The following is a 16,383-nucleotide window of genomic DNA, read 5'->3' on the forward strand; positions in this document are numbered from 1 at the left end:
TCCCAACAGAGGGAAGTCTGAGTGCCGTGTCTGGCCGGAATGAGCTGGACAGTAGATTGCACCCCCATCCTCAAAGTTCACTCATCCCCATGATGTTCTCCCCACCTGAGTCACTGCTGGCATCCTGCATCCTTCGCGGGAACTTCGCAGAAGCCCATCAGGTGAGGGGAGCTTAGGCCATACCTTTTCAGCCCCTGAATGACTTAGCATCAGGTAAGGCTCGGAGCATGTACAACCAGAGCCACCTGGGAGCACTCAGGGGTCCACATCAAGCAGAAGAAGCAGAAGCAAGAGGGGGTTTCCATGTGCCCAGGCCCAGTCTTCAGCAGGGCGGATTGAAAGATTGAATTGTTTGTGGTTCTTAACATAAGCAGTGTTTTTAAAAGGTGAAAGAAAATATTCAGCCACACTCTCGCCACTTAAGAACATGGAAACTTTTGTTTCTCTCCTTGACTCCTTCTCTGAACATATACATGGGTTTTTGTTTGTTTGTTTGTTTGTTTGTTTGAGATGGAGTCTTGCTCTGTTGCCCAGGCTGGACTGCAGTGGCACGATTTCTGCTCACTGCACCCTCCACCTCCCAGATTCAAACGATTCTCCTGCCTAAGCCTCCCGAGCAGCTGGGATTACAGGTGCCCACCACACCAGGCTAATTTTTGTATTTTTAGTAGAGACAGGGTTTTGCTATGTTGTCCAGGCTGGTTTCGAACTCCTGACCTCAAGTGATCTACCTGCCTCAGCCTCCCAAAATGCTGGGATTACAGGCATGAGCCACCACACCCAGCCCATGTTTTTATCTAGTTAAAAATTATAATACAATTTCCTTTTCTTTTTTTTTTTGTGACAGAGATTTGCTCTTGTCACCCAGGCTGCTGGCGTGCAGTGGCGCGATCTCAGCTCACTGCAACCTCCACCTCCCATGTTCAACCTATTCTCCTGCCTCAGCCTCCCAAGTAGTTAGGATTACAGGCATGCAGCACCATATCTGGCTAATTTTTGTATTTTTAGTAGAGATGAGGTTTTGCAATGTTTGTCAGGCTGGTCTCAAACTCCTGACCTCAGGAGATCCACCCGCCTTGGCATCCCAAAATGCTGGGATTACAGGCATGAGCCATTGCACCCAGTCTCAATAATAAATAGAATGCCAGTTCCATATACAAGAAGTATGGAGAGCCAGCAGACTAGAATATTTGTATTGTAGAGAGAAAATAGCACTGGAATGGTAATCAGAAAGACTCTGAACCTCTCTGAGCTTTGGTTTCCTCATTTGAAAATTGGAGTTAAATGTAATACCTGGTTTTTCTACCTCACAGGAATGTTAAGAGGATTATGTTCTAGCTGTGAGAAATATAAAAATCCTCTACTGTTGATTAAACTTAGTAACATAAAATAGTACTCTTCTAATTTTTAAAACCCTCTTGGCATATTAATGATACTTTTACTGGTAGTAAAGTATTTGGTAGTTTATCTACTTAACATTTAAGTCAGAATTGTTCTTTCATGTGAGTTCAGTTCTTGAGGAATAAATCTAGGGAACTCTAGGTAATAGGACAATTTTTACTTAACCTTCTCTGACCATTTTAGATCTTATACTTTAATGATAATGATAATTATGATCCTTGGAGGAGGATAGGACCCTCCCCAGCCCCAGCCTTTCTTTTTTTTTTTTTTTTTTGAGGCAGAGTCTCACTTTCTCACCCAGGCTGGAGTGCGGTGGCTCGATCTCGGCTCACTGCAATCTTTGCCTCCCGGGATCAAGCGATTCTCCTGCCTCAGCCTCCTGAGTAGCTGGGACTACAGGTGCACACCACCACTCCTGGCTAATTTTTATATTTTTAGTAGAGATGGGGTTTCACCATGTTGGCCAGGCTGGTTTCGAACTCCTGACCTCAAATGATCCACCTTCCTTGGCCTCCTGAAGTGCTGGGATTACAGGCACGAGCCACCACGCCAGCCCCTCCCCAGCCTTTCTAATGCTCAAATCCAGACAAATTTAGCTAGGAGTCCCACGATATTTTACCCCTAAATGTCCTCCACTTCTCCTTTTCTTGAGCTGTGGTCTTTTTTTTTTTTTTTTTCAATAAAAACTTTAATTTTTTGACCTGGATACAGACAGAATAAGTTGTACATGTAAGACAATATCAGAAAGTATTAACAAGAAAATAAAATTACTTTTAACCCTATAGTATGGAACAACCAATATTAAAAATTTACTTTTTTGGCCTATATTTCTCCAAAATATGTATGACTTTTATATAGCTGAGATTATTTCAAATCTAAAACTTTATATCATGCATTTTTACATTTTAATATTAGCATTTGTCTTTTAACCTTGATTTTAGTGACCTTACAATAGTCTGATCAAGCAGCTGCATTTAACCATTTCCCTGTTGCTCAAGATTTAGATTATTTTTAACCTTGTAATAGTTGTAATATATAGTGCCAAGGTGATTACGTTTAGGCATTAAGCCTTTTGAATTTTTTTTTAAGAAAGTTCCTCATAAAAACTACTGAGTCAAAAGATGTAAACATTTTTAAAGCTTTATGGATTGCCAAATTGCTTTTCAAAAAAGTTGTGACACTTAATGTTACACTATCTCCTGAGGATTTATTTTTGTACTTTGTTATTGTGATAGATGCAAAATGTTATTGTTACTTAAATTCCTAGATTACTGACAAGGGAAAAAATATTTTCTCATTTATATATTAGTCATATGTATTTCCTCTGAAATTGTCAACATCTTTTGCCTATTTTCTACTGAGGCTTTGGTGGTTTTCTTACTTTTATGAATTATTTTTTATAGTTGACCTGCTCTTCTAACATTTAGTGCTATTCTGACCCTACAAAGCACAAAGACATCTTAGGGCCACAGTCTAATGGTTGACAAGATCTCCTATCCGTGGACATTCCCTAAATCAGTGGGACCACCAGGGCCCACACTCTCCCTCTCCCATGATAGGTGCTGTTCACGTTCAACCTGAAGTCCTCACCCAGTTCAGGGGAACTGATGTTCATGGAGCGCTACCAGGAAGTGATCCAAGAACTGGCCCAAGTAGAGCACAAGATTGAAAACCAGAACTCAGATGGGGGTAGCAGCACCATTCGGAGAACTGGCAGTGGCCGCTCAACTCTACAGGCCATTGGCAGCGCTGCGGCAGCAGGTCAGGCTTCCCTGCTAATACCATAAGTGGTGAGGTGGCTGGGAGAGGGGTAAAAGGGAGAAACCACTAAAATCCTAGGCTCCTCATGAGGGTAGCAGAAATTCAATACAGGACACCTGCCTTGAAAAACAGCAAACCTGATACATCCAGTTTTCCAGCTGTGCCCATCCTGCTTGCCCAGGCTGTTCACATACCGCCACTCGACCTACTGCATTAAGCTTATCCTGTGTGATTTAAACGAAGACTGTGAATGCTATTTTTAACATGTGTTTTGATGGCCACTGTCTCTGGCTTCAGGAAATGGTTAGGAGTTTCTTTCCTTCCCATGTAATTACTCAGGGATAAAGCATATTGTTTTACTGTTCTACCAAGTGAAGTTAGGTATTAAAATTTAAGGCCTAGAATTCACAGGTCTCAATTTCCCAACCTTGGATGCACTGCAAAAGAGCCCATCCTTTCATTGTTTCTTGAAGTTGGAATCTTGTTCCACATTTTCACGACTCTTACTGACCTAGGCCCTACATGCCATGGTACCATCACATACTGCTTCCTATATATTATCCCAGAAATTTTCTATGCCTATTCACAAGAACATACATACATCCTTTCTGTTTTTAATATAAATAGGCTCTACCTTTTATAGTCTACCTTGCTTTTTAGCAATGCGTTCTAGAGATCTTTTCTGATTAGCACACACAGATCTACATCGTTCTTTCTGAACCTACTTTGAGACTCCATTTGGAAAAAGCCCTCCTTCATCTGGACCACTCTGAGTTTCTCTTGGTCTTCCTTTCATGCCACTGTTTTGAAGCTATAAGAGTGGGCCATAATGATAGTGCTAATATACATAGAAGATACCCTGTGCAGATGAACCTCAAACATTTTGAAAGTAACTACTTTACCTAATAAAAGTTGTAGTGAGAATCCTTTTAACCCCTTGCTTTTTATTCCTCTGCTGGGCGACCAGGAATGGTGTTTTACTCTATCTCTGATGTGACCGACAAGCTGCTCAACACCTCTGGAGACCCCATCCCCACACTCCAGGAGGACTTTTGGATAAGCACGGCTCTAGTGGAGCCCACTGCTCCCCTGAGAGAGGTTCTGGAAGACCTCAGTCCCCCTGCCATGGCTGCATTTGACCTAGCTTGCTCTCAGTGCCAGCTCTGGAAAACCTGCAAGCAGCTTTTGGAGACAGCCGAACGGCGTTTGAATAGTAGCCTTGAAAGGCGGGGTGAGTGTGCTGTGTTAGCTGTATCCCTTCATTCTCAAATGAGATGGGTTTCTGAGAGTCTTGATAAATTGTCCAGGAAGAAAGCAGTTACTGGAGGAGGCAGATGGTGAATGGATTATGAAATTTTGTCACATACGATCTGATGGCATAAATACAGTCTGTTGAGAGACAAAATAGACATAGTAATTTGGGGAAATTCTGTATTGAATTATAGGTGAATTCAAAGAAGAAATATACATTTTAAAATGGTATCGATGGAATTTGAGCCTTAGGGCTCCATGCCCTCCCCTTGGTGAACCTAAAACCTGAGACCATCTTGAATTTGTAAGCCACTTGTAAGGGAAAACTTAATGAGTCACAGTTGGAGGGATGCTCATACCTTGAGGTGAATAACAGTGCAGAATGTGCATACAGAATTCTTAGAGAAATCAGATGTGTGAAGGCATCGGTATATGAAGGTAGAATTCGGCAGCATTCTACTCCCCACATCTGTCCTTGCTACTTGCACCAAACATTGGAAGGACTGAGCAGTGGAGGAGAAAGGAACCTGTTCTGCCTTAGTAATATAGAGGGAGGAGTCGTGAATAGGGTATGATATGAGTAGCCCCTTGTGTCTGGGGTCCCCAAGTCCACCCCCAGGTTCAGTGATTCTCTAGGAGAACTCTCAAGAATCAGCCTATTGTCATAGAGCTGAGATTTATTTCAGCAAATGGATACAAAGAAAAATCAGCAAAGTAAAAAGGCTCATAGGATAAAATCTGGAGGAAACCAGGTGCAAGCTTCCGAGAGTCCTCTCCCTGGGGCTACACAGGGCATGCCTATGCCTATTTCTCCAGCAGTGAGTTGTGCCAGCAGTTGCAAGGTGTTGTATATAGGGAAGCTGATTAGAGACTCAAGGCCCAAGGTTGGCTTGTTTGTTTGTGTTTTTGAGATGGAATCTCGCTCTGTCCCCCAGGCTGGAGTGCAGTGGCACAGTCTCGGCTCACTGCTCACTGCTCACTGCAACTTCCACCTCCCGGGTTCAAGCAATTCTCCTGCCTCAGCCTTCCGAGTAACTGGGATTACAGGCACATGCCACCACGCCCGGCTAATTTTTGTATATTTAATAGAGACTGGGTTTCACCATGTTGGTCAGGCTGATCTCGAACTCCTGACGTCATGATCCGCCTGCCTCAGCCTCCCAAAGTGCTGGGATTACAGGCGTGAGCTACCACGCCCAGCCGCACAAGGTTTTTTTTTTTTTTTTGAGGACTGATGACAAAAATACCCTCTGCTTAGCATGTAGCAAATTCCAGAGTCCCAAAAGGAAAGCAGGTGTTCAGCATAAACCGCATTGTACAAAGAGTTTAGGGCCAGTGAGCCACTGTCATTATTTAGGGAAAGTATATAAGCATAGGAAACTTCTTACCAGTCAAGTCCACAGTGCCAGCCAAGGGCCAACCTTGCAAGCAGATGTTCTAAGGATAGCAGTGTCAAGCCTGCTGTTTACCTCTTTTCTATACACCCCTCCAAATCACCTCTGAGCTGTTGGTTAAAATGTCCTTTAATGTTTACATAGGCCTTCAAAGAAAGTACACAGTGGCTTATACAATGCTGTTTTTGTCCAGTGATCTGCCCTTCCCTTCATCTAATACTTATATCCTAAAATAAAATATTATTCAAGCTCTTAATCACTGAAACAGTTTCAGGTCAATCAATGAGGAATTTTTGTATGTGTGGGTGCATAGTTGGTATATATATTTATGGAGTATATGAGATTTTTTGGTACAGGCACACAATGCTTAACAATCACATCATGGAAAATTGAGTATCCATCCCCTCAAGCATTTATCCTTTGTGTTACAAACAAGCTAGTTAGACTCTTTTAGTTATTGTTAAATGTGCAATTGAATTATTATTCACTGTAGCCCCCATGTTATGCTATTAAATACTAGGCCTTATTCATTGTTTCTAACTTTTTTTTTTCTGAGACAGAGTCTCACTCTCACCCAGGCTGGAGTACAGTGGCACCATCTCGGCTCACTGCAGTCTTTGCCTCCTGGGTTCAGGTGATTCTCCTGTCTCAGCCCTCCCCCACAACCCCTCAGTAGCTAGAATGACAGGTGTGTGCCACCACACCCAACTAATTTTTGTATCTTTAGTAGAGAAGGGGTTTCACCATCCACCCACCTTGGCCTCCCAAAGTGCTGGGATTACAAGTGTGAGCCACCATACCCGGCCTCTAACTATTTTTTATACTCATTAACCATCTCCATCTTCCCCCACCCCTTACTACCTTCGCAGCCTCTGGTAACCATCCTTCTATTCTCTATCTCCATGAATTCAGTTATTTTCATTTTTGGATCCCACACATAAGTGAGAACATGTGGTGTTTGTCTTTCTGTGCCTGGCTTATTTGACTTAACACAATGATCTTCAGTTCTATCCAAGTTGTTGCTAATGATTGGATCTGATTCTTTTCTATGACTGAATAGTACTCCATTGTGTATATGTACCACGTTTTCTTTATCCATTCATCTGCTGATGGACACTGAGGTTGCTTCAAAATCTTGGCTATTGTGAACAGTGCTGCAAGAAACATGGGAGTGCAAATATCTCTTCAATATACTGATTTAGGAATTAATTTAGTGACTACTGTGTTTCCAGATTATCCTGAGCATGTGGGAGTATAGGAGAGATGTAAGGAATAATCTGTGTCCATAAAGTTGTTTATAGTCTAGTTGGAGTGTCAAGATACCACTTAAAGCAATTAAAGAAGACATGTGATCTTCACTCAAGTTGAGTACAACTGAAGGCAGTACCAAGGCAAATCCATTTGGCTTGGGACAACAATTCCATAGGAGTGCCAGAGATTCTGAATCTGCTGATGTTTTTGACAGCTGAGGCATCTTGCCAGAGGCAGTCCTAGAATCTCAGGCATGAAATAAGCCAAGTATACTGGTTGTCACCCAAAATGGCACGCATATATTTCCTCCTTAATATTGGAGAGGATAAAATTTCACAGGTAAATACAGGACTGAGTGTCAATCTCTGAAAACACTTCATTTTTTTTTTTTTTTTTTTTTGCATTACCTCTTCCTTCATCTATTTCCAGGTCGACGGATAGACCACGTACTCCTAAATGCTGATGGCATTCGAGGTTTTCCAGTTGTTCTTCAGCAAATCAGTAAGAGTCTCAATTATCTGCTTATGTCAGCCAGTCAAACCAAATCAGGTGAGTTGCTTTTTTCTCTTTTCTTCTCCTGGACTTGGAACATTAGGTCAGCAGCAGACTTTACTTTTTCTTTCTCATTTGCTTTCCACAGAGAGTGTGGAAGAAAAGGGAGGAGGCCCTCCACGGTGCAGCATCACTGAACTGCTTCAGATGTGCTGGCCCAGCCTAACCGAGGACTGTGTTGCCAGCCACACCACCCTCTCCCAGCAGCTAGATCAGGTCCTTCAGTCACTGAGAGAGGCACTAGAGCTGCCAGGTATAAGGCTGTCTGCTTGGGAACAAATAAAAGCCAAACTGGGGAGAGGAAACAGCTGAGAGTAATGAAGCACTTTGGAGCAGAGGCTTGGGACTCCAGAACTGGGCTCTATCAGCCCTTTAGTTAGCCAGGGCATGTCTCAATGTCTCGTAATTTAACTTCACCTGTTTTCCCACCTCTCAGTTGAAAGAATGGTGAACACTCCATTAGCTGATACATTTTTCTCATGATGAATGAGAAATATAGCCAGCAGGTGCTCAGTAAATATTGATAAACCCTTCCCCAAAAGATTGCTGTGTTCTTCATAAAGTTGTTCCACCCCAGAGACAAGGATAAAAATATAACTATACACACCAGAGTAATTTTATACACTCCAGACTCAAAGCTTCTCCTGGCTGAGAATCACTTGTCCAAGTGACTGACTTAGGATTTTATATTTGCCTTGTAAGTGTAGTGCCCAGGCCATCAGATGCCCCAGGCAGTGTATAGGAGGCACAGTTCACATATCCAGTCAGAAATTGACCCAAAGCTGGACTCACAGACTGAAGCCTGTGTCCTTTCTCCTGCCATCCTCCTCTCAGAGCCCAGGACTCCTCCACTCTCTTCCCTGGTGGAGCAAGCAGCCCAGAAAGCTCCCGAGGCAGAGGCCCACCCTGTGCAGATCCAGACTCAGCTCCTCCAGAAGAACCTGGGCAAACAGACCCCATCAGGCAGCAGGCAGATGGACTACTTGGGCACCTTCTTCAGTTACTGCAGCACCCTTGCTGCAGTGCTCCTTCAAAGTTTGAGCTCTGAGCCTGGTAGGTAGCAAGAAAGAGGCAATAGATTCATGTCAGACCTGCAAGTGTTCAGGGCAAGGAAGAGAAAAGATGCACGATTAAAAGGCTCTGAATACAGCAGTAGCCAAGAACACTAGATTTGTAAGGTCGTCCTCTCTTATTCATCTCTGGCTATTTTACTCATCTTTGTGCTAGTATAGCTGTATAGCACATGGGAGTACTCAATTAATTTTCTTGGAATTAGCGACTCAAAAATATCTCCATCAGACCTGTGGTCCATTGTGGATTTGAGGACCCAGCAGAGGAATCAAGTCTCTGATATGAGTACCAGATTCTTAAGTCCACAGAGTGAGTACTACATGCACTTCAGTCGGGTTGAAGAGAGCAGGAGTTGGCTGTCCGTGGCTAGACCTGCCCACTGAAGTTCGTCTGGGGTTGGAAGTCTTTAGAGCAGTGGTAAGATATAGATAAAACTTGTGGTCAGGTTCATGTTGAGAATACCCTTTACCTAGAATGAATTAACAGAAGGCTCTCAATATTGTCTTCATCTTGACACTGTACTTTTCTCTCAATTCTGGGAAACAGGGCTCTGAACTCTTGCAGTCAGTGGTGCAAACAAAGATCATGTTCTTTACCTTTGCAGATCATGTGGAGGTCAAGGTAGGAAATCCCTTTGTTCTGCTGCAACAGAGCTCTTCCCAACTGGTGTCACATCTCCTGTTTGAGAGACAAGTTCCCCCAGAGAGGTAGGAGCCACCTCCATGCAAGTCAGCCATGGGCCTTCGGATGATTTCATCAATATAGCCAAGGGCTCAGTGCGGTGGTGCTTGGGGTTAGCACGGAGAGTGGGGATTTCTTCCTGACTGAATTTTTTATTCTTATATAACTCTGTGAAAATTTAATGTGCCTTGTTTCCTGCTTTCTCTCTCGATACCTCTAGCATGTATATTGTTAAGTATGAAATCAACGGGTGACTCTGCACTTTATAAATAGGCAAAAATCTAAAAATTCAATAACATGATAGTTGATTAGACTGTAGGAAAACAGCATTCTCAGAGAATGCAAGTGAGACATAAATTTGTATAGCCTCTGTCGGAAGGCAGTTTGTCAATATTTATTAAAATTGCAAATGCATATGCCCTTTGATTTAGCAAACCATTTTGGATAATTTATCCTACGGCTTTATTATACGTAAGTGATTTATGTACAAAATCATTTCATTGCAATCTTGTATATAGTACCAACATCAGAAAATTCATTGTCCACTAACAGGAGCCTAGTTATGGTTCATCTATATAATGGAATACTATGTAACTGCAAAAACTAAAGAGGGTCCTCTCTGTAGAGGGATATGGATAGATCTTGCAGAAGTGTTCAGTGAAAACACAAAGGGCAGAGCAATATGTCTAATAGGCTACCTTTTGTGTTTTAAAAAAAGAGTATGACGATTAGGAACTTTTATTTACATTCGCTCATGTAAGCATAAAGAAATTGTAAGACTGGGTAATGGTGCCTGTGTATTCAGGCCTTGTATGCTTTCTGCTTCTCTCCTTCCAGACTGGCAGCCCTTCTGGCCCAAGAGAATCTCAGTCTAAGTGTGCCGCAGGTCATCGTCAGCTGCTGCTGTGAGCCCCTTGTTCTTTGCTCATCCCGGCAAAGCCAGCAGACCTCCTCCCTCCTGACTCGCCTGGGTACTCTGGCCCAGCTACATGCCTCCCACTGCCTGGATGACCTCCCACTTTCTACACCAAGCTCCCCGAGGCCAACTGAGAACCCCACATTGGAAAGAAAGCCCTACTCCTCCCCAGGGGACTCATCACTCCCAGCCCTCACCTCCTCTGCCTTGGCCTTTCTTAAGTCACGCTCAAAGCTCCTAGCTACGGTGGCCTGCCTGGGGGCTTCCCCAAGGTTAAAGGTCAGCAAGCCCAGCTTGTCATGGAAGGAACTTCGTGGCCGCAGGGAGGTGCCTCTGGCTACAGAGCAGGTAGCCCGGGAGTGTGAGCACCTTCTGGAACAATTCCCTCTGTTTGAGGCCTTCCTCCTGGCTGCCTGGGAGCCCCTGCGAGGGTCCTTGCAGCAGGGGCAGGGTCTGGCAGTGAATCTCTGTGGTTGGGCCAGTCTTTCTACCGTTCTCCTGGGCCTACATTCTCCCATTGCCCTAGATGTACTGAGTGAGGCTTTTGAGGAATCCTTGGTGGCCGGAGATTGGTCCCGGGCCCTTCAGCTCACTGAAGTGTACGGGCGAGATGTGGACGATTTGAGCAGCATAAAGGATGCAGTCCTGAGCTGTGCTGTGGCATGTGGTGAGCAGAATGCTATGCCTCCCTTTTTCACTCGTGGTAATATTTGGTATTCACTGGGTATATTATCACATTTAATCCTCACGGTAACTCTAGAGAGAAGCCCCACTATAATCTCATGTTATTAAGAGGAGACCGGGTCTCAGAGGGGTTAGGAAACTTACCCAGGGTGGTAAGTGGTAGAGTAGAGCTTAGAACCCAAGTCCATCTGACTTTAAACAGCCACTCATAACCAGCATTCTCAATACTGTGTATCACAATTCTTGTGAAATCCTACAGAGTACAAATGTTTGGGTCCCTTCCCCAGAGGCCCAGGATGGAGCTCAGGCAAGTGTTTACTTTAAAATAGGGATCAGCACATTTTTTTTTATAAAGGACTTTGTAAGCCACAGTCTCGCTCATAACTACCCAGCCCCTCCAGTACAGCATGAAAGCAGCCAGAGTCAATATATAAAGAAATGAGCATGGCTATAGTCTAATAAAACTTTATTATAAAAGCAGATTGTGGGTCTGTTTGATGACCACTGCTTTGAAAGCTCCCTGGGAAATTTTGACGTGTAACCAGAGTGGAAAGCCAATGAGCTGCAACACTACTAGGATTTCCTAGCAGTGTTGCAGCAAGAGTTGGGTGTGATGTAGGGAATGACTTTTGGGTAGGAGGCTTGGTTCCCTTTGGATAGGAGAAAATCCATCCTTGAAAAGGTGGAGAAATCCACTGACTGGCTGTGTGGTCTTAATTGCTTGGAGTCTGTTTTTTGTATCTCCAAGATCAGATCTGTGAAATGGGTGTGGAAGAGAGAGATCTAAGTCAGGGAGTGAAACTGGTCTACCTGGAATAACTTTCAAGTGGTTATGTATGGCACAGGGTGGAAATTACAGGGAAAAGGAAAGTTTCACTGACAAGGTGAGTCTGAAACAGTCCTATATGTTCAGCATGCCAAAACATGGAGAGCTTCATCTCTTCTGTCCTTCCTTCATTCCTTCCTTCCTTTCTCTTTCCCTCTCTTCCTTCTGAAAGTCTCATGACTATTACCAGGTTTACCAAAGATAAACATAGGGTAGAGATACAGCATTTTCCTTGTCATGTAATGGTTCCAAGTGTAAAAACTAGTTAAGATCACATGCATCTTAAGGATCCTCCAAGCTCCTCTTTTACAAAATTGAAGAAAGCCCTTTCTCAAGAAGTAACCTGGACCCTTGAACTCTTCTGGTCCCACGCTTGCTGCCTCTGAGCATCTTTTTTGTCTTATAGACAAAGAAGGTTGGCAATACCTGTTTCCCGTGAAGGATGCATCTCTGAGAAGTCGGCTGGCCCTACAGTTTGTGGACAGGTGGCCCCTGGAGTCATGTCTGGAAATTCTGGCCTACTGCATTTCAGACACGGCTGTCCAAGAAGGACTAAAGTGTGAGCTACAGAGGAAGCTGGCGGAGCTGCAGGTGTATCAGAAGGTATGGGCCCTCACATCAAGAGAAAGGAAACGGGCTTCTCACTCTATGATCAACCCCAACCTATTCTCATATGATGGGGGACTTTAAGAAACAGAAAATATAGGTCGGGGTTTTGCTTTGCATCTGGCTTCAGTTCTTAGGTGAACAGCAGCAAGGCCTCCTAGCTGGTTCCTGTGTTACTTATTCCTATAATTTTAAATACATTTGCATGAAGTGAGGGTAAAAATAACAAAATTAACATTGGAATGGTGTATTACAGTCCAAAAAGGCTTTTTCACATGTCTTTTTGAGCTTTGTATATGTTTTTGTATATTATGTCTTCTATAAAGTTTGTTTTAAATTTCAGCAAAATTTCAAGAGCTATTTTGAAAAGATGCATGAAGGTGACAATTTCAAAAGTAAAAGATTATTGTGGGGTATTTGTTATGTTCAAGCTCAAGAGGCTTAGGGAGACAAATTTAGGAAGCATGGCTACATAACAGTATAAAATAGACGCTAATTTTCCAACATATCCTTGGAGCAGACAGAGTCCAGGAACCCTACCAGGGGCAGTGAAAATGGCAGGTGAAAAAAGGTTTCTTTTTATTCTTCCTTGGCAGTTTTCATGCAGAGCTAAAATGTTGTATGAAAGGTGATCCCACAGAGCATTCAAGCCAGAAGAATATCTTGGGTGGAGTTTGGGGTAGAGGAGCATGGGACAGGTGACCCCAGAACAATCTGGGAAGCATGAGAGCACTTTCTTCACTAGTGAAAGGCTGCAGTCCTGGCCTCCATATTCAGCCTTCACTCCCTGCTTGTTCTTCCTGGATAGGTTCGCTCTGCTCTCTAAATAATCTTTGCCCAATTTGCTCTCTTTTCTGGCAAGTTCTGACAGCCTGACTTTGGGGCAGAGATCTAGGGATGGCCCATCTGTGGGCATGCCCAGTGACTTGTTCATGGAGGGAGAAGCTGCAGTGTGGTTTGATGGATTTTCCTGTCTTTCCTTAGATTCTGGGTTTGCAGTCTCCCCCAGTGTGGTGTGACTGGCAGACCTTGAGGAGCTGTTGTGTTGAGGACCCATCAACTGTCATGAACATGATTCTAGAAGCACAGGTACCATTTTCCTGGGTGGTGTTCCCCTTCATCCTCTTTTCAGAGTTGCAACCCCTTAGCTGGCTGTATAAGCCCCTTTCTGCATATCAATGTTCACTTTTTTGAAAAATAATTATACCACATTCTGGCTGAGGCGGGCGGATCACAAAGTCAGGAGATTGAGACCACGGTGAAACCCCGTCTCTACTAAAAATACAAAAAATTAGCTGGGCGTGGTGGCCGGCGCCTGTAATCCCAGCTACTCCAGAGGCTGAGGCAGGAGAATGGCGTGAACCCGGGAGGCGGAGCTTGCAGTGAGCCGAGATGGCGCCACTGCACTCCAGCCTGGGCGACAGAGCGAGACTCTGTCTCAAAAAATAAAATAAAATAACTATACCACATTCTTTTTTATTGTGAAATTTGCCAAAATCCAGGTAAGCATAGAGAATAATACAATTGACTCTTTTGTATTATCACCCTGTGTTCATACCTGAGATTTTCTACATTGTGTACATTAGGTACAGAATGTATTTCTCAAAGTGAAATTGCTGGGTCATCGGTCACGAGCGTCCTCACCTTTGCTAGAATATTACCAACTCACCCTTCAAAACACTCACCCCAGTTACACTCCCACTTGCAGTTCTCGTTATTCCATAACCATGTCACCTTTTTATTTATCTTTATTTTTATTTTTTATTTTTTTATTTATTTTTTTTTTTTTTTGAGATGGAGTCTCACTCTGTCGCCCAGGCTGGAGTGCAGTGGCGCGATCTCGGCTCACTGCAAGCTCCGTCTCCCGGGTTCACGCCATTCTTCTGCCTCAGCCTCTCCGAGTAGCTGGGACTACAGGCGCCCGCCACCACGCCCGACTAATTTTTTGTATTTTTAGTAGAGACGGGGTTTCACCGTGGTCTCGATCTCCTGACCTCGTGATCCTCCCGCCTCGGCCTCCCAAAGTGCTGGGATTACAAGCGTGAGCCACCGCGCCCGGCCATTTTTATTATTATTTTTGAGATGGAGTCTTGCTCTTTCACCCAGCCTGGAGTGCAGTGGCACAATCTTGGCTCACTGTAACCTCTGCCTCCTGGATTCAGACGATTCTCCTGCCTCAGGCTCCCAACTAGCTTGGATTACAGGCACCCACCACCACGCCCAGCTAATTTTTTTGTATTTTTAATAGAGACAGGGTTTTGCCTTGTTGGCCAGGCTGGTTTTGAAATCCTGACCTCAAGTGATCCACCCACCTTGGCCTCCCAAGGTGCTGGGATTACAGGCATGAGCTACCGCGCCCGGCCCCTTGTTACCTTTTTATATTGTCCAACTTTTCACTGTTTGCAATAAGATGGTATTTCATTGTTGTTTTAATTTACATGATTACTAATAAATTTGAATATCTGTTCATGTGTTTATTAGACTTCTGAGTGCTAAGTAGGATTTTGTCTACCTTTTAAGAAGCTGACTGTATACGCTCATTCAAATGTTTGTTCATTCAGGAAGTACTTATTGCATGCCTATTATTTTCCAATCACTGTGGTAGATGGTGGTGAAACAAAAATTATTAAGCTGTCCTTGCCCTGGAGTGGCTCACATTTTGGAGAGAGGGTGATGTAAGATGCATCCCTAGGTGACTGCAACATAATATACAAATGACAGAAGTAAGCTCAGATTGTGGGAGCACAGGCAGGGCACCTAACATAGCCTGAGAAACAAGGAAGCATCCTGAAGAAGGCAGTCCTAGGCAGGGTTGTGGGGAGGACATTCCAGACACCACCATGTGGGAATATTTGAACAAAGCCCTAGGAATTCTATTCTCTCAAACTTCATCCACAGTTCACAAATTGGGGTTGGGGGGTACTGAGGGGGAACATGGGTAGAATCCAACCACCAACATGTTTATTTGGCCTTTGTAGTATTGGTCTACAGAATTTTTATTTTTTCATGTTGACTTTATTGCCAAAATTTTAAAATACAGAAATTTTATGATTTTAAAAAGGTTTTGTAACTTAAAAGTCTGACAACATTGGGCCTACCCATTCTTATAGCATGGGTGGCTATGTCCTTTAAACAGTCTTTTCAGTCTTTCCCACTTCCTTAGAATCTCCCCAGGGTTGACACCAAGTGTCTGTTGCCACATGTCATCAGCTTTTTTTTATGGTACTGCTAAGAGGAAAGTGATATGAACAGTAAGCCTGCTTCAATCATTTTCATCATAGTGAAGTTCCCATCAGCACTTATAAACATTCCTGGGGCTTTGCAGACTCAAGACTGCAGAGAAGAATCAGGCAGTCATGTAAAGGGGTTGAAGGCATGTGTGTTTCCTTCCAGGAGTATGAACTGTGTGAAGAGTGGGGCTGCCTGTACCCCATTCCAAGAGAACATTTAATCAGCCTTCATCAAAAGCATCTTCTCCACCTTCTAGAAAGAAGAGATCATGACAAGGCTCTGCAAGTAAGCCCCCAGTTCTTTCCATTTTTCTTCTGGGGTGGGACAAGAAGGTTAGTGAAATCAGATGGCTTTATTTTCATGTTGAATCCCACGCAATCTCAGCTATGCCTCTTCAAATCTTTCTGGAGCTGGTTATAGTCATCTTGAGCAGAAGGGGCCTAGCCTTGCATTAGGTGCCAGATGGGGCAGCTGGGTCCAGAATTCTGCTGAATTCTGGTCCTGTCAAAGCCATGGCATTTGGGAAACTACAGAGGTGGCTAAAAAAAAAAAAAAAAAAAAAAAAAAAAATGAGGCCGGTCGTGGTGGCTCACGCCTGTAATCCAGCACTTTGAGAGGCCAAGGCGGGCGGATCACGAGGTCAGGAGATCAAGACCATCCTGGCTAACACAGTGAAACCCTGTCTCTACTAAAAATACAAAAAATTAGCTGGGCGAGGTGGCGGGCGCCTGTATTCCCAGCTACTCGGGAGGCTGAGG

The 16,383-nt window shown here is 43.8% G+C and overlaps 1 protein-coding gene across 3 annotated transcripts in view; it reads left to right on the forward strand.

Annotated features, from left to right (window-relative positions):
- ZFYVE26 (zinc finger FYVE-type containing 26) overlaps window positions 1-16,383 on the forward strand; it is a 70,518-nt gene that overhangs the window by 22,844 nt on the left and 31,291 nt on the right. For all 3 annotated transcript variants that reach the window (XM_055289044.2, XM_063644404.1, XM_063644405.1), the window contains exons 14-24: window positions 10-161; window positions 2,961-3,162; window positions 4,130-4,393; window positions 7,488-7,607; window positions 7,699-7,863; window positions 8,445-8,663; window positions 9,286-9,388; window positions 10,200-10,945; window positions 12,195-12,391; window positions 13,379-13,483; window positions 15,788-15,910. In XM_055289044.2, the coding sequence (XP_055145019.1) occupies window positions 10-161; window positions 2,961-3,162; window positions 4,130-4,393; window positions 7,488-7,607; window positions 7,699-7,863; window positions 8,445-8,663; window positions 9,286-9,388; window positions 10,200-10,945; window positions 12,195-12,391; window positions 13,379-13,483; window positions 15,788-15,910 (2,396 nt within the window). The remainder of the gene's footprint in view (window positions 1-9; window positions 162-2,960; window positions 3,163-4,129; window positions 4,394-7,487; window positions 7,608-7,698; window positions 7,864-8,444; window positions 8,664-9,285; window positions 9,389-10,199; window positions 10,946-12,194; window positions 12,392-13,378; window positions 13,484-15,787; window positions 15,911-16,383) is intronic.

This window comes from Symphalangus syndactylus, chromosome 8 (genome assembly GCF_028878055.3).
Source record: "Symphalangus syndactylus isolate Jambi chromosome 8, NHGRI_mSymSyn1-v2.1_pri, whole genome shotgun sequence".
NCBI classification, from domain to species: Eukaryota; Metazoa; Chordata; class Mammalia; order Primates; family Hylobatidae; genus Symphalangus; species Symphalangus syndactylus.